The sequence below is a fragment of the Phascolarctos cinereus genome, unplaced genomic scaffold (genome assembly GCF_003287225.1).
Source record: "Phascolarctos cinereus isolate Bilbo 61053 unplaced genomic scaffold, phaCin_HiC Scaffold_4;HRSCAF=312, whole genome shotgun sequence".
NCBI lineage: Eukaryota > Metazoa > Chordata > Mammalia > Diprotodontia > Phascolarctidae > Phascolarctos > Phascolarctos cinereus.
The window spans coordinates 128,166,042-128,188,862 of NW_027555847.1; the positions used below are offsets into that span (position 1 = coordinate 128,166,042).

The 22,821-nt window shown below is 52.1% G+C and overlaps 1 protein-coding gene across 16 annotated transcripts in view; it reads right to left on the minus strand.

The window, feature by feature from the left end:
* Positions 1-3,082: 3,082 nt before the first annotated feature.
* TRAF7 (TNF receptor associated factor 7) overlaps positions 3,083-22,821 on the minus strand; it is a 57,513-nt gene continuing 37,774 nt past the window's right edge. For 12 of the 16 annotated variants that reach the window (XM_078152562.1, XM_021006540.2, XM_021006539.2 and 9 more), the window contains 17 exons: positions 21,660-21,776; positions 18,621-18,713; positions 17,326-17,359; positions 15,211-15,394; positions 14,680-14,814; positions 13,634-13,851; positions 13,078-13,151; positions 12,602-12,650; positions 12,274-12,401; positions 10,510-10,592; positions 9,827-9,866; positions 8,929-9,045; positions 5,897-6,019; positions 4,950-5,069; positions 4,479-4,610; positions 4,220-4,339; positions 3,083-3,804 (listed from right to left, as the gene is read on the minus strand). In XM_078152562.1, coding sequence (XP_078008688.1) covers positions 3,790-3,804; positions 4,220-4,339; positions 4,479-4,610; positions 4,950-5,069; positions 5,897-6,019; positions 8,929-9,045; positions 9,827-9,866; positions 10,510-10,592; positions 12,274-12,401; positions 12,602-12,650; positions 13,078-13,151; positions 13,634-13,851; positions 14,680-14,814; positions 15,211-15,394; positions 17,326-17,359; positions 18,621-18,713; positions 21,660-21,707 — 1,713 coding nt within the window. In that variant the 5' untranslated portion in view covers positions 21,708-21,776 and the 3' untranslated portion in view covers positions 3,083-3,789. The other 4 variants (XM_021006547.2, XM_021006545.2, XR_013485907.1 and 1 more) reach the window with 4 other exon arrangements.

Below are 22,821 nucleotides of genomic sequence, written 5' to 3' on the forward strand. Positions count from 1 at the left end.
TAGCGGCCCTGGGCTGCATTCCTTTTGCTTCACTCCCCCACCCCCAACCCCGCCGCCATGATGCAATAATAACAGCTGGGTTAGCTCTTCCTCCTCCCCCTCCTATGGTCCCCATCAATCTGTCCAGTATGTGCCCTCTCTATCTCCACTACTATAGGGAGAGGGGGAGGGGTTCAGTCCCTGGGCACAAGCCCCTAGGCCTCATCTGGGGGGCCTTGGTCTTAGGTCAGGCCCCTAAGGGTGACTGGTGGTATGAAGGGTAGGGCCAAGGCCTGGGTTCCCAGGGGAAGGCTGCTGGCCTCAGTGCCCAAGGGACAGCAAGGTTAAGTGGGGCTGGCTGGAGGTGGAGACAGTAGGAGACAAGAAGGCTTGTGGGCTGGGCTGGTCCTAGGCTCCCTGGACCACTGGAGGGTGGGGGAGTACCCCACCCCCAGGCAGGCCCAGGCCCCCTCCCCTCCCTTACTCCCAATCAGCCGCAGAGCACAGGCCTGAGGACCAGAGGTACAGCACAGGAACTGCTTATGATTGGGGATTCTTGAGGGGGGGGACTGCCTCCCCTTGCTTAACTTTCTTTCTGGGGTTGGGGGTGGTGATGCCTCAGTCCCAGCCCCCCTGCCCTGACCCCATCACAGCACAAAGAGACCAGTCGTTACTAGCCTGGTCGTGGGGCGAGTCTGCAGAGACAGCTCCTGCCCTCAGAACCGACCCTGGGTCAGTGTGCTCCCAACGACCCCCACCCCTACCCCTACCCCGAGAGGGAGAGGCATAGACCAGATAATAAGCTATAGAAGAGTATTAATTTATTGGAAATGAGCTGAGGCAGATTTTCCCAGAGATCCAAAAGGGTAAAAACTTTAACTTTAACAAATATATATTTAAAGAAAGAAATATTATTGATTCTATAGAAAACCATTTACCAACCAAGAGAAAACTGGATTTTAGTTTGAGACAAAAGCTGTTGGAGGCCAAGGCCACCTGTCTTGTCTGTCTGTCTGACTGTCTGTCTGTCCCTCAGTGGCCAGACCACTTTCCCAGTAGCACAAACAAGAGGCTTCCCATCCCTCCGGAGGGTGGGATCAGTGTGCCTGGGGGCTCCGCCAAGTCTCCATTCCATCCCTGCTACTCTTCTTTCTTCATCTCTTTCTCTGCGTTTGAAGAACTCGAAGGATGTGCCTTGTTTGCTGACGGGCTGCGTCCCCTGGCACCACACCACAGAGACCTTCGGGCACTAGGGGCTTCCCTTCTCCTCCTCCTCCTTTCGGGTGTGGCTGCGGCCCTGGGGAGTGTGAGTGTGTGTGGAGGGGACACACACTTTGGCGGGCTGTTTGTGTGGTGTCTGTCTGGTTTGAGGGTAGCTGTGGGTGTGGATGAGTGGGCACGGTGAGGTGTGGCTATGTCACACAGAGTAGGGCTTCTGTGCTAGGATAGATATGTGTGTGTGTGTGTGTGTGTGTGTGTGTGTGTGTAAGAGGATGGAGTGTGTGTTGATGGATCCTTCTCTGTTAGCAGCACACGTGGGTGGATGGAGTATGTGTCGGGGTATGATTCCTTGCATTTTGGCACATGTGTGTGGTATGTGCGTGTGAGGGCACGAGTGACCCTCCAGAATGCACCAGTGGCTATTCCTGCACCAAGTGGCCAGGGCAGACCCCACTTCCAAGTTCTGATGAACGCCTTTGCTCGTGGTCTGAAAAGTGTTGTGTGGTCATTCTTTTTCTCCTCCTTTCCCCTCCATTCTTCCTGAGACCCCTTTTCCCTCACTCTCAAAAAGTACTGACTGGTCTCCATTGTTGCGTTTGCTGATCCAGATGTGTTGGGCACAACTTTTGACATTTCTTAAACAAATTTTTTAAAAGCCTGAAACTAGCTGTTGTGAAGACGACTACGTGTGTGTGAGCCCTGAAGGCCTCTGGGCTGGGGAGACAGGTGGACGGACACAGTGTGCTCTGTGCTGGTCGTTTGGTCCAGATTCTGTATAGTACTACATTGTTCCAGCTGTCCATCTCCCTTGGTGCTCCCCATGCTCTGTGTGTGTGTGTGTGTGTGTGTGTGTGTGTGTGTGTGTGTGTGTGTGTGTGTGTGTGTATATGTGTGCTGCCATCCCCCCGGTGACTGGTGATTGCCCCCTTCCCGCGGGGCTCGTGGTTTGCTCCTTCAAGTCCAAGGCTGGGCGGCAAACATCCAAAGCGCCCAGACCAACATCCCCCCGACACACCCAAGAGGACATCACGGCCCTGTCATTGCCATGGCGGATGAGGTTCACGGCACTCGGGCCGTCCATCTGTGCATCTGGTCAGTGTGTGTCTGAGGGATCTGGGCCCTGGACAGACTGGACTTTCTAGGATCTGTGTGCCCAGCCCTGTGGGATGGTGAGTGGTTTATGCAGCCGTCTGCGCTTCCTGCCATCGGCTCTCAATAAATGTCAGAAAATGGAAGTGCTGGTCAGTTTTTTGGGGAAGGTGGGGAGCTGGGACCCACAGAGGTTATAGTTATCTGGTTATCAGAAACAGCATAAATGTGGAAGTGATGCTGCTACCAGAATGATGACTCATTTTTGAGATACTGAGGTACACTCTACTTCTCTTTTGTGGGAGAGGTCATCAAGAGGTCATCATGGGTTTCCACATAGCCTTAAGTGAGGTAGGAGGATCAAATATGGCACAGGTCACTGGAGGAGCTACAGGGGGTTTCTTTTCCCAACCAAGCTGGGGGAGTGAGGGGATGTCTCATTCTCTTCTGAGGTGGTGGACCTCCAAAGGGCTGGAGAGAACACAGGTCAGGGCTCTGGAGCCAGCAGATAGCATCTTGTACCCTGCTTCTAACGGACTTGGAGCCTGGTGTTCTCTGGGAACCTCTGGATTCATGTCTCCTCACCCCCCACCCTCAACCTTTCACAGGTCCTAAAAAAGACTTATGACGATCGTATTTTATGTTCAAGCGTAGGTACACAAGTACCTGTGTGAGTATAACACATGCGTACAGATCTCTCCTCCCCACACCTGTGTGACTGTTATGTCCTCAGAGTCGAGAGGCACCCCCCCTCCCGAGCCACGCCCAGGCCCTAGGAACTCAGACTCACCTCCACGCTCCATTTAGATTTTATTGTCAATGAGGAAATATTCAAATCTATATACAGTCTAAAAACCGTAAAAAATGCGAGTAAAAATGTACCCAAGGCCGGCCCCTTGTCTGATGGGGAATGTGAATGGAGGAGTGGTGTGGGTCTTGAGTGTCGTACCGGTGACCCTGGGTAAACATCCCCAGCAGTCCACCATCTGATAGGAGCTTGAGAGCATCTTGGCAGCACAATGAGTGACAATGGGCAGGAGGAAAGGAGTGTCTGTGCGTGTGGCCCAACCAGCAGGCCCCAAGTGCCGGAAGAGCATCTATTACCGTCTACAAAGGGAAGGGAGTGATTGGGCCTCTGGGCTGGGGCACCCACCAGACTACTCAGACAGGCTCCGAGGAGCTGGCTGGAGTGCTGGGTCTATCATGAACATGTGCACGTGTGTATGTTTGTGGAGGAGTCCTTCACAGGTCCACTTAATGTTCCATCCTGTGGCTAGGGTGGGGTGGGCAGAGCAGGAGGGCTGAGGTACCTGCACTGCCCAGGAGGGTGCCCTGTACCTGGGGCAGCAGCTTTGGGGCAAAAGTTCAGGAGCAGCTGCTTGGCTGACTTGTGTGGCAACCATTCCTGGGGATTCCCTCCAAGGCTCTGGCCATGGGATGGCACAACACAGGGCAAGGATCTGGTGGTTCCCAGGGGGAGGACTGGCCTGGATTCTCCCATTAACACGTCCAAACCTGTGAAAGAAAAGGCTTCAGAATGATCCAAACCAGCTCTAAGCCCTGGCCCCCATTTCACACATCTTTGGTGAATGATACAGCCTGCCTATTACTTAGGAAGCCTACCCACCAAGTATGACTGAGACTTCACAGCGGGAGAGGCTGGGAATATCCCAGTCAAAAATGAGAAGACATGAGATGTTCTGCCCTGGCTTCCTATGGCCCTGAGGAGAGACTGCATCATCCTCACCCTGTTCTAGGTCTTTCTCTGAGGAAAAGAGAAAGAGGACCCTGTGTCAGACTGGAGCTGGAGAGGTCCCCTGGGGCATGACTCTTCTTAACCAGATGGGCAACCCATCTCTGCTCTTGGCAGACCAACGCAAAGGGTCAGGACCTTTTAGGGATGAACAAGGATGTGTTCTTAGCCACTCACCTTGACAGTGCTGTCTACAGCTCCAGAGAAAAGTCGACCCCGGGAGACAGCCAGTGCAGTGACACTGCCCTGGTGTCGAAGGAGAGTCTGTGTGCAGATCATGTTATCCATGCTCCAGACCTGAGGAAGGAGGGGGAGGGACAGCAATGGGCCCTGAGCCCTTACCAAACACAGGACCAAGCCTAGTGCCAGGGGCCACGCCCCCTCCCATTGGAGGCACTCTTACGAGGCTTCCAGCTACCAAGCCCAAGACATGTACCCTGAGTGACCGGTCATAGGAGGCGCTGAAAACTTTGGTCTGGTCCGGGGTTGAGATGACTGCCAGGGCATATACTGTCCCCACATGACCTGTTAATGTCCGCACCTGCTCCTTCGATTCAATATCCCAAACCTGGGGAAGAAAAGGAGGCATGAGGATGGTTTGGGGCAGGGCAAGGAGCATCCCAAAGGGGCCTGCCAGACAACCCAACAAGTTGACAGTGTTTGCCAGACAGGCAGACAGAGACAAATGAGATAGATAGGTGACCACAAGTAATGACAGGCAAACACACAGAGGGAGGTGCAGGCAAAGAGGTAGAGTGAGCAGAAACAGTACTTTCTGCCTGGTCACTCCCCAGGCTGACCCCAAGGTCAGAGAAGCCCCAGAATCAGCCCCGTGCCTGAGAAAGCAAGGCAGCTGAGTGGGAGGGCCAGGCAGACAAGCAATGGCTGGGGGCTCCCTCTCCCTTACATGGATGAGGTTCTCATAGGTCCCGCAGACAATGTGGTGATTTGTCACCGCGATGGAGTAGACACTGCCCCCCGACGTCTGTAGCACGTGGATACACTCGAGGTTTCGGATGTCCCAGATCTGTGGCCGAGTGAAAGAGGTCAGGCCTCCATTTCAGGGTGTGGAGGTATGGTTCTTTCCCAGCTCCCTCCTTCCTTAGCCACTTACCAGACACTGAACCTGTCTGGAAAAAAGCCCTGTCCTGCTCTTCGGGGAGGGATTTCTAGGCCCACCTCTCTACACATACAGGGCATGGTGGATGCCCAGAGAGAACGGCTGGCCGGCTGTAAGGGAAGGAGGCTGCCGAAATCTGTTCAGGCTCTGCCTCTTCCTCTCCATTTCTGGTGTAGCCCAGGGCTGGAAGTTGCTAGGGGTGTGATTAGGGCAGCAGCCGCTGCTGCGTAGCTCTCCTACTGGGGTTTCCAGGGGTGCCCTTGGGGCTAGGCTTCAGTCTCCTTGCTGGAGCCTCTCATTCCCTCAGATGGGGATAGTCCTAAGATACAGAGACAGATAATCTTGGGCACATCCAGCCCTTTGATTTCTGCCTCCAAATACCCAACATGACTCTTGCTGTGCCATCTTTTGCTGCTGGGGTTTTCCCTATAGAACTACGTCCTGCCCAGTGCCCCACAGGAGGCAGCTCCCAGGGATGAGACAGACACCCACTCCTCAGCCTGCTCCTGGCCTCCCCTCTGCTGGAGGCTGAAAGCTGTGGTTTGGCAGAGGAGGTGGTAGCTGAGCATTGCCACGGAGACAGGCACAGCTCCCTCCCCACAGTATCACAAATGGGTTGCCTCCGGAGCGTCTCTCAGGGTTGGGGGAGGCGGGGGCAGGGGGGAAGGTTAGTTAGGCCAGGCCAGGTCCCTGGCTTTAGGCAGCTCCTGGTCTCTGGCCCTCGGTCCCAGTACCTTGATTGTCTGGTAGGAGCCACTGTACAGGTAGTTCTGAGAGGCCACCAGGGCCCGTACCCAGTGATTGAGGCCTGTGAGCTCCTTCTTGAGCTTCAGCTCTGTGCCCACAATGTCCCAGACCTGCAAGTGGACACAGCAGCTGGTGACCAGGGGCCCAGAGGAGCCTGCTTGAAAGCTCCAGTAGGCTCAAGGCAGGCAAACGTCCACCAGGAGCCACCTTTGCCGACTCTCTAGCTCCCTCCCCACGAGGGCTGTTCTATCTCTCTTCCCTCAGACCTCCTCCTCCCGCCTGCTCACCTGAAGACTTCATCTCATACTTAACTGAGACCCTGTGCTGACAGCTCTTTTCTCCCTGACTCATTTCAGTCTTTGGACATCCTCCCCGACTCTTTCCTTTAGTCCAGTCCTTGAGGAAGAGGCAGGTCTTCACCCGAAAGGCCAGCTCCTCTAAATGTGCCCCTGATCCCGGTCTTGCCTGTCTTCCCCGGCAGAATTCCTCCACTATCATTGCTCCCTCTAATATTCCATCTCTCCCATCTCCTGATTTCTTCCCTGTTGCCACCTTCCCCGCTGACTAGCATCCTATGTATCTTTTCTTTTTCAGTCTAACTTTGTTTTTTGTTTGTTTTGTTTTTTTTGGTGAGGCAATTGGGGTTAAGTGACTTGCCCAGAGTCACACAGCTAGTGAGTGTTACGTGTCTGAGGCTGGATTTGAACTCAGGCCCTCCTGACTCCAGGGCCAGTGCTCTATCCACTGCACCACCTCGCTGCCTCTCAGTCTAAATTTTTGGAAAAAACATATCTCTATTTGCTGCTTCCACTTTTTTCTCATTCTCTTCTAAGCCCTTTGCTGTCCAGCCCCCAATCTCATCACCCAACTGAACATGTCCTCTCCAAAGTGACCAGTGAGCATGACCTTGCCACACCTAATGGCCTCTTGTCCACGCCCAGCCTTCCTGACACTGCTGTCCACCTTCTCTTCCTGGAGAGGCTCTTTTCCAGGGCTCATTTCTCCTGGTTCTCCTTCTCCATGCCTGACCATTTTTTCTTGGTTTCTTTTGCTGAATCATCGTCCTTATCACATCCTCTAATTGTGGATATACTCCCAAGGCTCTGTCCTGGGCCTTCTCTTCTCTCTACACTCTCTCCCTTGATGAATTCATAAGCTTCCATGGGTTCAGTGTACATGAATCCTACATCTATTTGTTCAGCCTCAGTTTCTCTCTTGAGCTCCAATACTGTGTCACCAACTGCCTTTTGGACATTTAAAAAAATCAAATAATTAAATTTTTTTTTCCCAAATGAAGATCTGCCTTCTTTCCTTGACAGCTACCTGTCTCGCCCCACCCCCACATTGAAAAAGCAAGAAAAACACCACCTCTGTTACAAACTTGCCCTGCTGGATATTCTGAACTGTATGCTCTATCTCGAACTCACCTCCCAGAGCCGATCTACTGCCAAATCTTGTTATTTCTCTCACATGTATTGCCCAGCATCTCTTGTGGGTATCTCTTCCTCTTTATTTCCATAACCAGCTCCCTGGTTCAGGCCCATGTCATCTTTCACCTGATCTATTATCTCCCTAATGCATCCTCCACATCGCCATCACGAGCAGGTCTGATGGCGTCACCCTTACAACCCCTTATCACCCCTCAGATCAGATACAAGCATCTCTGCTTGGCAGTGACAGCTCTTGACAACTTGGTCCCTTTTGATCTTTCCACTCTTCTTACGTGTTATATGCCGTCCCTCTATCTGGCTTTTCACTGGCTGGCCCCCTCTGGAATGCTCTCTCCCCCAGCTGCTAGTGTTCTCCCTTTCAAAACTATCCGGTATTCATTCAGCCTATATTTATATATATACAATCAATCAAAGAAAGAAAGAAAGAAAGAAAGATAAGCTTCTCGGGGGCAGATTCTTTCACTTCCCTCTTTTTATCTCTAGTGCTTAGCACAACTGCCTGGTGTACTGTTGTTGTTCAGTTGTTTTCAGTCATGAGTGAATCTTTGTGACTCCATTTGGGATACTGGAATAGTTTGCCATTTCCTTCTCCAGCTCATTATACACATGAGGAAACTGAGGCAAATGGGGTTGAGTGACTTGCTCAAGGTCACGCTGCTAGCGTCTGAGGCCAGATTTGAACTCTAGCCCTGGCGCTCTATTCACTGCGCCATTTAGCTGCCCCACAGTAGGCACTTAAAGCCTTGTTAGTTGACTGTTCTTCTATACTCAAGTAGTACATCTACACGTGTATATTTGTATGTATTATATGTGAGTGCCCTGCTGTCAAGAAGCACCATAAGGAATGCTGGGCAATTGGAGCTTATACAGCTCTCCAGCACTATCAGTTTTTGTTTCCCCCTTTAGCTCACTTCAGACAGAAGATGCTTTTTTTCCAAAGGACTTTACTAGCACTTAAGGGAAATGCAATAAAATAAAACGAGTATACCGAGCACAGAATTGCTGAGCTACAGCACAAGGGGACCTTGAATGAAGACAACTCTAATTGAACCATGGAGGCTGGCACAATTTCCTGGACTAACTGCGCTATTATCTACCTAGCATTTTAACCAGGCCCTCCATTTGTGGTCAGTTGCCAAAACCTCTGCATATCCTTTTCCCAATATCCAGACTCCTCTCTCTGATTAAATCGACCACCTCCCCTAACTCCTCCCACCAACTTCAGTGGCACCTCAGCCCCGCGCGCGTGCACACACACACACACACACACACATACAAACACACACCTCACACCACTTTCCAGATGCCACATTTGTATCTCTCTACCCACTTCTTCTGAGTTATGGTCAGCTTCACACACCTTTTCCTAGAGAAATATTCACCAGGCATCACTAGTTCACAATACTCTTTTCCCAAACCCCTTAAATTATATACAGCTAAAACCAAGCACAACCCCCACCCTTGTGTGTGTGTGTGTGTGTGTGTGTGTGTAGGGGCGGTATGTCTGGGACAAATGGTTCGTGGTTGGCAGGGCCCTGAGCGACACTCATCTCCAACTCTCTCTGTACCTTGATGGCTTTGAGGGAACCACTGAAGAGCATGTTATGTGAGGAAACCAAAGTGCAAACAGGATTGTCATGAGCTCGGATGGTGTTGACCTTCTGCAGGTTCTGAATGTCCCAGACCTAGAGAGGGAAGAGACAGGAGCTAACTGTGATTCGGTGCTCTTTAGGGGTGTCTCAGGGCTAGGCTTCCAGCTTCCTGTTTTCCCTGGGTGGCAAACATGTGGGGAATTAGGCTCAGCCAGGCCCTAGTCCCTTCAGCCTCAGTGAGTCTGAGAGCTGGGGCCCAGAAAAAACTCATCTCCAATGTAGGGTTCCCAAGGGCAAGAGCTCAGCTCCAGGACACCTGGTCCCTTCGTGTCCTCGACCCTGGGCTTCTGTGGCTAGGGATGCTAGGGATGGAGGCCGAGTACAGGTTTTTAAACGTGTTCCCAGTTCATCAGTGAGGCCCTGTTCTGTCCAGAGTGAAATGGTTTTCCATGATCTGAAATGAGCAGGGGCTTATGATGCTGGGTCCTGGCTGAAGCTGCAGGCAATGTTAGAAAAAGTGAGAAGGAAGCACGTGGTGGGAGAAGTACCACTGCTTTCTCTTTCAGGGAGTGGAGTGGGCCCTGGATCCTTAGGTTAATAAGACAAAGGCAGGGAAAGGAGACCTGATGCCTTACTTAGAGAGCCCCCTCAGGCGAGTAGGCCTTGAGGAATACTCACTGAGGCAGGGACGCAGACCTTCCCCTTGAAGGTCCCTGCAGCTCAGGCTGTGGCAAGGGTTCTTAACTCTTTGTGGATCTAAGTGTCCCTCCCACATCTGCCCTGGAGCCTAGTGGTCTGGGAACCTGGGATGCCGCTGCCATTTCTGTGAGCAGGATACCCAGCCCCTTCCCCATCCCTCTCCTTTGCCACTCACAATGATGGTACAATCCGCAGATCCACTGTAGAGCTTGCACCTGGAGAATTAAAGGGAACAGCTGCAGTGTCATGGGAGAGACCTCCAGCTGGCACACAGTTCTCAACTGCTGCTCCCATCTGTGGCCTCAAAGGCCATGGTCAGAATCAGACACCAGGACCCTCATGCTCTTCCTCAGCCCATCTACACACAGGACCCAAAACAACTTCTCCAAGCCGTGGGTTTGGTTTTCTCATCTGAACAACGGGAGTGCCCCTGCCCATCATCCCCGTCCCTGTCCCCGGTGCTGTGTACTGATGAATGTCTGGAAAGCGTTGTGCAAATATGAGCTGCGAAGTAATTACTGTGCACATTAGCACTGAATAAATCTGCAGTCTACGCACAGCAAAGCTGCTATCTTGGCAGCATCTGGCCATGAGTGGCTTACTGAGCCCCTAAACAAAACGCATCACAGGCCCCTCACTCCCCACCCCGCTTCCACCTGCTCAAAGGCCGCTCCCTGTTCCAGTGGCTTCACTGAGCCAGGAGCTTCCTTGGTGGAGCTACCAAAGGCTTACGCCTGCACTCTCTGCACCCTCTGAGTGCTGGTCCCTTGCCCCCGTCACACATACACAGAGACATGTGTGTGCGTGCCATCACTAGTGTAAAGCTTTGGTGAGGGTGGCCCCCTCTGCCATACTCACCCCTGGATACAGAGTGCGAGCACAATGCCATCATGGCCTTCCAGGGTCTTCTGGCATTTGTAGGTGGTACAGGTGTCCCATACCTAACAGGAAAGACAGGGCTCAGACTGCAGACCTGGCCTGGACAGCTGCCCTGACACCAGGCTGGAAAGTCTGAGAGGAAGCAGGAATCAAAGAAGGTCCTGTCCATCTGCAGCTGTTTCCTCTTGCTCTTGATCATAAGCAATGAGGCCCCAGGGTCCTCCCCTCAACAGAGAAAGCGACGGCCCTCTGGAGACATGAGGCATCATGGTGTGGAAAAGCTGACCGAGCAGAAGAGTCAGGGGTGGCTGTTGTCGTCATGGTTGAGTTGTTTCAATTGTGTTTGATTCTCCATGACCCCATCTGGGCTTCTCTTGGCAGACACTGGAGTGGTTTGCCATTTCCTTCTCCAACTCATTTTACAGATGAGGAAACTGAGGCAAATAAGGTTAAGTGACCTACGCAGGATCACACAGCTAATAAGTATCTGAAGCCAGATTTGAATTCAAGAAAATGAATCTTCCTGACTCCAGGCCTGGTACTCTATCCACTGTCCCACCTAGCTATACCAAGAGTCAGGGACCCTGGGTTCAAATTCTAGCTGGGCAACTTATAGCCTAGACCTTGGCCAAGTCCCAGGATCTCTCTGTGTCCCAGTTTCCCTATCTACAAAATGAAGAAGCTGAACCAGTTGATTTCTGAGGTCCCTTCTAACTTCAGGATCAAATGGCTCCTGGAAAAGCCCCTTCCGGACTTTTCTAAGCACAGACCCTGTCCCTGTGCTGGCACTCACTAGAAATACAGATGCCTCTGCCTCTCCACAGGTGGAGCAGAGTTTGAAGGCTTTTAGAAAGGGGCACGGGCACAAGCACTGAGAAGGTAGGGGCAGGGAGTGTGGAGAATATAACGTGCTTGAGTCCTGCCTGAGGCTCCTCTGGCTACCTTCAGGGAGCAGAAAGGCTCTCACGAGGCAGGTCTGAGGCTCTTGGGTCTGAAGGCTCAGAGGAACGAGCCAGGAGACCCCAGCCACTTCCCCCTCACTTCAGACATCCAAGTCTAGGCCCAGCCACAAGGGCTGCCCCATAAGGCAGCAGATGCTGGCACCGGAGGCTCTGGCTAGAGTAGAATGGCCCAAAGAGGCTTCTATTTCCTTATCTGTTTCAAAAACAACAGGCTGTGGGTGATCAGCAGCTGCTGTCTCCTGCTTCATCCAGTGGTCTATGCCACCTGACAGTTCCCAATGGGTTAGTGGTACCTGGGACCTCCGGTGTTCTCTTCTTCCTCCTAAATACTGTATAGGATATGCTCATAGTCTCCCAAATCAGTGGGGGACAACACTAGCCTGAGATCAGCATGGCCATTGTTTAAGGAGGGTGTGCAAAACAAAACCCTTTCCCTGATGGCTCAGGCAAGCCTTGTTCCCAAAGCTCCCTGACCCCCGATAGGTCACCTTCAAGGCTGCCAGAGGCTGATAAACTTGTGTGTGAGATACCGTCAGGGCAACAGGTTCAGTCAAACAGACTCCGGAAAAGGCAGCATTTGGAGGCCAGAGGAGGAAATAATGATACTCTGTTCCCCATCACCCCTGGGGCACAGGGAACAATGGGGAGTCCAGCTGCCAGAATGCCCAGAGCTGTTAAAACCCAGAGTGGCAGGAGACCTCAAGACAATACGACACCATAGCCAGGCCTGAAATTTGTGCCCTGGGGACACATGCTCACACTCCCAGGGGACCCACCCTACCTTAATGGTTTTGTCTGACGAACCGCTGAAAAGCAGGTCTCCCATGGAGTAGACACAGAGACACCACACAGGGCCCTGGTGGCCCACAAAGGTCCCTTTGCACTTGAAGATCTGCTGAGGGTCATAGGCTGAGAAACAAACAGGAGCTGTGAGGCCGAGGGCCAGTGGCTGGCTCCTCCCCAGGGTCCAGGTTCATGTTGGCACTGAGCTCTGCCCTGCTCCCCCTAACCCCCACCCCAAACCTCAACAAACAAGGACCCTTGGGAATGTCAGAAAGCTCTGAACCCTTTTGGAGAAAAGACAGAGGGAGGGTGAATGGAATACTTACATCCTAGGATTCCCATATTTAAGCGGGCATTGATATGAGACAGCTCATCCTGAAAAACATGGGCAGGGCAAGTCATGATTCCTGCTCCTTTCCCCTCACTGGCATGGTGCCAGGCCTAGGGGGTCAGCTTCAGACAAAGGCTGGCCTTATGACTAATATCAAGTAATTTCACGAAGGGGAGACTAGCTGACCAATGCCCTATAAAAAGTCCTATTGCATGGGGATGGGGGAAGAATCCCATACTACTTGGAGCTAAGTGTACCCATTTTGTGTGTGTGTGTGTGTGTGTGTGTGTGTTGGGGGGGGCAGGGTACTGAGGCCCATCCCCTGCCCTATTGCTGGAGCTCCCAGTTTATCACTCAGCCCCCAAAGAGGTAAAGCTCAAGCCCTGCCCCAAGTTTGAGCCCCCTTGGAATTTATGCCCAGGCTTCTAGGAGCTACAGACAACAGAGTGGCCCCAAAGACCAAAGGCTTACATTCAACATGGATGCATCCCGTCGGAACTCCATGAGGTCTTCACTCAGTTTGCTCTGGTTCTCGTCCAACACATCTAGAAGGAAGGAGTCGGAAGGCACGGCCAGGGTTAGAGCAAAGGTAGGCACTACTTAAGGCAAGAGGAAGAAGGCACCCATATTCCAGGGAGGGTGGACAGCTTTGGCATCACGAGGATGGGGGGCACTCCTCAGCCATCACTTGGGTCAGTGGGCATTGCTTGAGTCAGAGAGACCTTGGGTGTGGGTATTACTGAGGTGATTCACTAATTCTATTTCACCACCAAGGATGCTCAGAAATTGGAGCATATGATTTCTCTCTCTAACTCTATGCTTGGCTCTGAGGCTGAGAAGACAAGAGGCCTCCACTGCTCCCCAAAGCCTCTGTGCTTACCCCGGAGGGGTTCTCAGGAAATGCTCCACTGGGCACTGGCTTCTGTGGCAGATGAAGCCCGATTCTGGCCAGGATCCCATACTGCTAGACTCTCCTTTCCTCTGCGGGGCCCGGTGAGGCAAAGGGAAGGGGTCTGCATTCCCATACCGAATTTGAGCTCCAGGTTCTTCTCCAGCTGGTCAATCTTCTCCGACAGTTTCCCTAGCATTGACCGGAGAAAGGCGATTTCTTGGTCTTTCTGTGCCAGGGCCACATGCATTTCATGGAAACGGTCATCTGTCTGTTGCAAGAACTCCTTCAGGCCTTCGAACTTACAGGTCTCCAGGTGAGTTTCATAGGTGTCCTGATTTCCTATGAACGTACAGCTGGGGAAAGAAGAAGGCGCAGCTGGTTCCAGACCCAATGTAGTCTATGGATAAATATTAGCAGGATGCAGACAGTCCTGCCCACCCTACCAAGGACTCCAGTTGGTAGTTGGAGCTAATACTCCCAAGGGTAACCTCGCCTCTTCCACTACCTCACAGCATCCCCACCTTAGCTTCCTTCCCTGGGGGCATGGAGGAGGTCTGTGCTGGCCATCTAGATGCTGCTAGTGCTTCGGCTCCTGCCCTGTTTAGGCTTCAAATGCTCCCCTTCAGAGCTTGGAAAGCATTCAGCCAGGATGCACTCCCCATCGTGGCTGGGGGCAAACCTCCCTAGCTAGTTATCATAGTGGATAGAGTGCCAGACTCGGAGTCAGGAAAACCTGAGTTCAAAGCCACTTACTAGCCACGTGGGCCTGGGCAAGTCACCGAACTCTTGGCCCAAGTCTCCTCATCTGTAAAATGGGGATAATAACTACCCAAGGAGTTGTTGTAAGGATCAAATGAGACAGCCTAGGTAAAGTGCTTTGTAAGTATTAAATTAGTATGAAAATGCCAGCTCTAATTTATTACTATGACTATTCTTAGGACCTACGAATCTAGACCTCCCTCAAGGGACAGACTTCTTTTCTTTGCCTTTGCCACAGAATGGGTTTTAGTATCCTTTCACAGTCATTTTCATAAGCCAGAGACCCAGCCGGAACTGCCAGCTGAGGCCCCCATCACTTTGCCATGGCCCAGTCAGGGTGGTCCCCCTGCCCGCAAGGCAGGCCGGCTGCAGCCCTACCGTCAGGGCTCAGCCCTGCCTGCGGCCTGGCTGAGGCCACTCACCCGTATTTGGAGTGAGGACACTTGATGTGTTCACATTCTTTGAGATGTGCCTCCAGGTTCATTTTCAGCAGAGGGGGGCAGCTGGGGTTGTTGGGGCATCTCACAGGCCGGTAGTCACAGCTGCCTTCATGGTCTCTGCTCGAGGACATGGTAAGAATTTGAGCCCAGGGACTTCACCTGAGGAAAGCCTCACCTCCCTAGGCCTCAGCCCCAAAACACAAATTAGAAGTCCCTCCTGAAATTGGGCTACCAGCCAGAACTAGAGAGAGGTGCAAGTGTAGTAACAAGTCGGGGTATGCTGGCTGTGAAGCTCTTGAAGGGGCTAGGTAGGCCCCAGGTGGGGAACCTGCAGCTTCAAGGCCACATGTGGCCCTCTGGGTCCTCAGGTGTGGCCCTCTGACTGAATTCATTTGGCAGGTTCCCCAACCCTGGGCTAGGCCCACGAGGGAGCAGTCCCCAAAGAGGCTGGGGCTGGCATCGGTCTTAGCACACACTCACAGGGAAGAGCTGCTCCCAGGAACGTTCACTTACTTCCTGGAGCTGAGTTTGATGGTGAAGGGGCAGCCACGAGGGTCTACCTCGAAGGTGGCGGGCTTTCCACTGCCCACGGTGCGGCAGCCATGCTTGCAGTGAATGAAGAGCTCGCCAATCTGCTCGGCCACGGCGATGTTGTTCACCACCACGGTCAGCTTGGCGTTGTCCACTGGGCACTTCTCTGAAGGAGGTGAGGGATGAGGCAAGTGAGGAAAGGGCTCCACAGATGGGAACCAGAGACAACAGCATTAATGTGTTCTGTGCTTGTCCTTATGGTTGTTCTGCCCCTATCCCTGGGAGGGCTTCGAAGCGCCCAGGAAGCGAAGACCCAAGCCTCCCTGGTTGGACAAGGCTCCTCCCTCCCAAGGAGCTGGTAGAGAAGCTAATCAGTGGAGCATGGGAAAAGCCTTGTGGGGGGAACAGTCTCCCTGCTGGGGCCAGGCCTTGCTTCCCTGGGGAGCCTCTGCTTGCCCACTCCCTTCCCGCCCCACCTGCTCACAGTCCAGCCTGTTGATGTGCATCAGAAAAGCAGGGTGGGTAGTGACTGCAGAGGGGGCTCATTTGAGAACTTTCAGTCTCTAGGGAACTATTTTCTATATCAAATCACCCCACATCCTTATCTGAAGGAGAATATAGGTGAACAGGCCGGTACTATAATAAATAGAGTGCTGGACTTAGATTCAGGAAGACCTGAGTTCAGATCTTGCCCCAGATACTTACTAGCTATATGATCACAAGCAAATCATTTAATTGCTTCCAGCCTCAGTTTCCTTCTCTGTAAAATGGGGATAATAATAGCACCTACCTTACAGGGTTATTACGATGATCAAAGGAGATAACATATACGTAAGTGCTTTCTAAACTTTAAAGTGTTATATAAATGCTAGCTGCTATTATTATTATCCCCAGGTTATAAACAGGGAAACTGAGGCCCAGCAAAAGTGGCCTCTATCAACTAGTGTGCCAGCATGGAGCTGTGTCAGGGTGCTCCTGGAAAAGACTAGGTCTAGCAGCCCCTGTCAGCCCTAGCTGGGGGAGACACAAAGACTCTGAGAGGAAATGTTTTCCTTTGCCCTTTCCGAGGGGCCGGGCCTGCCCTGGAGGACAGGTTTTCTGATCTGGGAGTCCAAGGGAATGATGTCATAAGACAAAAGAATTAGGAACCTAGAACCCCCACCCCAAGATGTCTAATTTTCCAAAAGCCTGCCTTAAGCCTCATTCAAACTCAGGTAAGGGGAGGGGCATGGGGCAGAGACTCAGAAACTGGCCAACTGTCAGGCCAAGTTTCGAAGAGACACTATCTCTGAGGACAGAAGGTGTGAGCGACAGGAGGGAGAGATGATGGGCAGACCTCAAGGATGGGACCTGGGACTGTCAGGCAGGCGATAACCAAGGAGATGGAGCTGGCAGGATATTTGGCATCTAGGTCAAAGTTACTGAGCACTCCCTGACCCTGGGGTGGGCTGACGCTCCTCCACCTGACCCAAATCATAACTGGTCACTCCTAACACAGAATACCAGCTACAGGGGAATTTTAGGTGAGGGTTCAGGCTCACAGTTCTAGTCACCTTCAACCAAATGGAATTAGAGCTTAGGGCTAATGGAAGTACTTGGCCATTTTTTATTCTCTTATTGAAACATCTAGCTATTTTAGCCGTGTCCTCTGGAGTGACTGTCTGAAAGAGGGCACAGGCATCCCCAAGGACATGGCAAGATGTGTGATGTCTCCTGCCCTGCCCTACTTTCCCTCTTAAAGGTGAACAGAAGGGCTGGAGAGGTTGTAGAGCATGTTCTAGACTGTTCTTGAGCCCCTGGCATCTCCCTTCCTCTCCGTCCCCTACCACCATTCGGAAGCTCTCAGGCATCTCCGTCCGATTTGCTCTTTGGAATTTTAATCACAGCAAATCCCAAAAGCACTTCGCTGCTAATGGTGACAATTAGGCTGGAGCAGCGGCATCCATCAATAATGCCAGGCGGCGTAGAGAGGTGGCACCCTGGGATGCCCTTAAAAAGCCCTTCTCCAGGCTGTGAAGTTGGCTGCGTTTCTGTACAGAGGAAAGTTAACAAACTGGCAGAGATACAAGGCAGGCTTGCAGAAGATCGAGTACCTACCAGACTTTAAGGCACATCTTCTACAGAATGTGTGCTGTGGAGACAATGAGAGAGTGGGCTCACAACAGGACTCTCACTCAGAGAGTTATCAAAAGCTGTCTGTGGATGAGTCTGTCTGGGCCCGGCCCCCACCCCCCAGCCCTGTGCCAGCGGCCCGCTCCCTGGAGAAGCCCAGGCCAGGAGACATGGTAACTCACCTGGCTCCTGCACAGACGCATGCTCTGGGAACCAGAGCCCAAACCCCCAAGGTGGGAAAAGCACACTGCATTTGCAGTTAGAAAACCTGAGCTGGCATCCCAGGGGGGCCACTACTGGCTATCTCTGTGGCTCTGGGCAAATTACTTCTTTTGGTCTCAGTTTCCTTTTCTGTAAACTACAGGAGCTGGATTAGGGAGGTATCTCTGAGATCTCCAGCCCTAAGCCCATGGCTACTCCTCAAGGGCCACAGGGATCTGCCTCTGCCCACTTGGCCCCTGCATCACTAAGGATGTGCAACAAGAGGCCCTCGGGCGGTCTGAAGGCCATGGCCTGTCTGATCACTATCCCTCTCAGCTCAGTGGCCTCGCCTGGCTCCCTTGCGGAAGAAGAGTTTTCTTTTTGCCTTTCCTACTAGGACAAGGTGACTACCAGAGAACATTTACAGGTGACTTGTAAAAAACCCAGAATCTGTTGCGGGGGAAGCTAAGTAACAACAGAGGTGAACCTGTCCCCAGAAGCCCTCCCTATGGGGTCATCGTTGGATGGTGATTCTGGTCTGAGGCCTGGAAGGCTGCATATCATTATTACAGTGATGCTTCATTTCAGACATAGAAGCTATCAGGAGACCTGAGATTTCATCCTGGCTCTGACCACTAACCTGCTGTGCAACCCTAAGCAGGTCACGTCCCTTCCCTAGGCCTCAATCCCTCAGCTGGAAATACAGAAGATGGGCCAAAGCAACTTCAAAGGTCACTCCTAGCTCCAAATCCAATGACTGTGCCCAATTCTCCCTGCTTCCCCCTTCCTCCACCCTGCCCCCCCCGCCCTCCCCCCAGCCCAAGGCAGGCAGGCTCCGGAGCCCTCAATCCAGCTAACTAAGGCAGTCCTTTGCAGGCGGCAGGCTTTCCAAATTCGCTCGCAAATCTCAGTTCTGTGACTTGCCCAGAGGCACACAACTGGGATTTGAACCCACATCCACTACACCACACTGCCTCTCCCACTGAGGATCTGGGGGCTGCAAACCCCGAGCAGAGAGAGAGAGCAGAAGATGGAGCCACAGCCCTGGCACTCTGGGGCAGAGGGGGAAGCCTCCTTACCCCACAGGTCGTGATCACTGGGTCCTTGAACACACTGCAGCACAGCTGACAGCACAGCTTCACTGACGGCTGTTCTGCAAACACCAGAGGCTCCTGGAACCAAGAGGAAAGAGGGGGCCTGAGGGCACTGGAAGGAAAGCCAAAAAGCCGCTGCTGCCCCAGGGTGAAGCAAACCTCCTCCAAAGGCTGTCCTCAGCATCCAGGTCGGGCCAGCCGCCCCCAGGCAGGGATGCAGAGGGGCAATGCAAAGGTCTGCTGAGAAGGCAAGCCTGCCTCCCTGCCTCCCTGAGGACGACCGAGAATGAGGGGCTCAAGGAGGGCCCCAAAGGGACCAGCCTGCTGGGCACCAAAGCTGTGGAGGCCTGGGCTAGGGAAAAACAAGGATACTTGCTGACTAGGGGAGACACTCCACTTGTGCTGACAGGTTTTGAAGTTAGTGGGCCATGGTGGGCTGCTTAGTACATGCACCCCAAGCCAGGCCTAACTGGCTAAATCCATTTAGAAAGGGCTACTGGAATCCTTTCGGACTGCCCATCTCCCTCAGAGGCCATAGGAGGGAAGGACAAGGGATCTGACTGAGTGGGCAGGTGTTTAGGGAAGGACCACTGATGCCTTGTGCCAAATGCAGCCTTGGTATTCAGATCCGATCCAGTAGACACTTATTAAGTGTTCACTATGTGTTAGGCACAGCACTCAGCAATGCGGATGCATACATAAAAAGGAAACAATTCCTGCCCTCAAGGAGCTTCCAAATCTCAGCACAGGCAGCCTCTTCACCACTGCCAGGCCAGTAATAACCATGACCCAGCTGCAGAGTCATGGTGTGGCCATCTCCCTCCCTCTGGAAAGACCCCCAAAGCACCCACAATGTGCTGTCCACCAGGCCAGGGAAGAACATCTTGCTCTGGGGAGGGAGTCAGCTGCCTTTCCCCAAGATGGTGGGCCCTCTGCCCACACAACTTCCTCAAGGAATATGCATCACTCAAAGGCAGTTTCTAGCTAGATGGTGAACATTGTCCTGAACTCAGCCACAGCTCCTTCCTTCCCCCATCTCCTCTAAGTTGAAGGGCTAGCCCTTCATGAAACCTTCCTTTTCTCTCCCCCAACCCTTCCAGGCCTCTTTCCTCTTCCAGCTCCAAGGGACCTTCAGATTTTGTTTGGCTTTTTCCTCTGAACAGAAGTGCACTCTCCCATGAGTCACTTATTATATATTGGCTTCCTCTTTGAGTGGCCCATAAGGCCTTTGAAAGCAAGGGTCTGGGTGGTTTCTACCTGTGTATCCCAAAGCTTGGTAAAGTGCCATGGGAGTCTTAATAAACGTCTGCTAGAAAGTAGATGCCTGCCAAATGGGGACTAGCTAAGCTAACCGTCATACACGACTGTAACGGAATACTGTCATGCTGTTGGAAATGAAGAATACGGAAAATTGAGAGAAGCATGGGAAGGCTTGCAGAATGAAGTCAACAGAACAAGGAAAACCATACATGCAAGGACAACAATGAAGACCAAAATGCCAAAACCAAATGCTGCGTGATTATAGTGAGCGAGCCTGGTCCTGGAGAAGAGATGGGAAAGTGCACCTCTGTTCCTTCTTTGCAGAGGTGACACAGAATATATCGCATCTACTGTTGGTCTTGGTTGGTATCTGGCTTATTTTTGCTGAACGCTTTAATGGCATTGTTTTCCTTTTTGTTACAAGGGATGGCTTACTGGGGAGAGAAGAACAGAGCGACATATCTGGAAATTAAGGTGATGTGAAAACAAAAGATGACAATAAAAATTAAGAACAAAAAAAAGTTAAAAAACATGTTGAATTAAACTAAAATTTGCTGAATTAAGGACCCTGGAGAAACGGCTTAGGCCCCGGCTCCCTTCACTTCTCAGCAAAGAGACCAGCGCCAGGGTCATCAGAACAGTCACAGCTCTTGGGTGGTTCTGCCAGCCCTCTTTCTCCACATGAGAAAATGTCAGCCTAGATGCTGCAAAAAGAAGTCCTAGGTCTTGCAAATGTGTCTGCAGAGGCACAGACGAGTGAAGAGGGCCTTCTGGCTCTAAATCTGTGGCTGTTTGATACAGGCTCCAAGCAGTAGAAAGGGCACCTGCCTCAAGCAGGCTCAGGGACAGGACTCTGCTACCTATAGGGAAGTAGGGGCCAGACCGAGTCTGAAACCACCTTGAATTCTTTTTTTTTTTTTTGGCTAGGCAATGGGGTTAAGTGATTTGCCCAGGGTCACGCAGCTAGTAAGTGTCAAGTGTCTGAGGCCAGATTTGAACTCAGGTCCTCCTGATTCCAGGGCCGGTGCTGTATCCACTGAGCCACCTAGCTGCCCCTACCACCTTGAATTCTGGGAACCTTGTGAATTCAGGGACGTAAGCCAAGCTATCCCAAATCACAGACTGCCTGAGTCCAACCAGGGCACTATGAAACAGACTAAGATGGAAAAACACCAAAGCTCAGGAAAATCATGAAGACAACCAGGGTGCATGCAGGTCTGTGCAGTGCCGTCTGCCACAGAGACGGGAATGCAGAGAGAACAATGCTATTGATTTCCTTGTTTAATATTAATTCATGCCTGAGGTTGCCTGGGATATTTCTTCAAAGCTCGGTGCAATATTTCACCAAGCTGTGAAGGGAAGGTGCAGCAACACATTCTTACTAGCATGCAGACAGGGCAGCATTCATTCTCAGTTAAGTGCCTTTCAGAGAAAATGCCTTGGGGCTGAGGTCCCTGCTTCATACACTGATCAGGGGCCATCCTTAAGGGGCCCAGTGTGCTAAGGCAGAAAGGATAAGAAATGTGGAGTCAGCGAACCTGGCTTCTGATCTTAGTTTTGCTACTGATACTGGTGTGACCTTGAGCAAGTCACTTCTCTAGGTTTCACTCTCCTCATCTGTAAAATGGAGAGGCTGAGCTAAATGAGCTCCAAGGCCTCTCCCAGCTCTAAATTCTATGGCCAACTAGAAGAATGCTCAAACCCCTGGGTCTCCACACTGCTGCGTGCACTTCTCCTGAGCCCTCACAGCACCCAGATACATACTGGCTCTTCTTCCTCTTCATGCAGGGAGAACGTGGACCGTAAGGACATGCTGGATTCAGAATGCAAGGAGCGGACAGATATGGCCGAATCAGAGCGACGAGGTGTGTTGATCGGGGGCTGCAAATAGAAAAGAGACAGAAAGACAGGAGTTTAGCTTCAGGCCCTACCTCAGGAAATGTCACCTGTGACTCCTAAGGCCACTGCCCATCAGATTCAGTGCTCTGGCTCACCGGGCAGCTCGGCAGACACCGCCGTATCCTCCAAGGCTCTGGAGTCAGGCAACAGTAAGCCTGGGCTTAGCTCAGATGTGGCTCCTGAGCCCTGCTGCATTCCAGCCTCTGGTGATCCCCATAAAGCAGGGGATACGAGGATGAAGTTGGACAAAGTCTCTCAAGCACCAGTCACACACTCATGTCAACGCACCAGGCTCTGTTCCACCCATCCCACTAGGGCCTACTTGTGGAAGCACTGAACAAGCAGAGTCCCTTGAAACAGAACCATTCCCCGAAGAAAGAGAAAGCACCGGGGGCCTTCCCTGCAGTTTCCCGGGGCTGACTGGCCCAGAAACTTCAGCCCAAGAACGTGTTGTTTTACTCTCTATCTAACATCTGCCAACTTTCTTTGTGTCAATGGAGTGACTTCCTCCTATTCAATTCAACGAGGACACACTCTTAGGCCGTTTCCTGCTTCCTGTATTTAGTGGGGCAGCGCAAAGGCCAATACAGAATCCTGCTCCCACCAGTCTTTGGGGCTGGGGGGGCAGGGCACGGCATGAGGCAATTGGGCCCTCACTGTTCACTAGCATCTAGCCATCGATTAGGTGGGGAGGGAGGTGCTAGCATGGTCCTCAGAGCTCACTGGAAAGGGTTTTACTGCAAACCTGAACCTGAGCTCTCTATATCCTCCAGAAGGTCAGGCCAGGCCATGAAAATCAGACAATTTGACCTAGTGGGCAGGCATTTAGGGAAGGAGCAGAATAGCTGAAACAGCAAAGGACTAGATCTACAAACACAAAGTTGTTCTTTCTGGAAAGCAAAGTGATACCTTCCTTGTAGCCTGAGAAGGGTCCATGCATGCACGCCTCCAGTGGGGAAAGGGAGGGGGCCTGCTCAGGCCACAAACACTTCTCTGCTTTTTCTGGAAAGCTCTTGAGGCTGCTTTG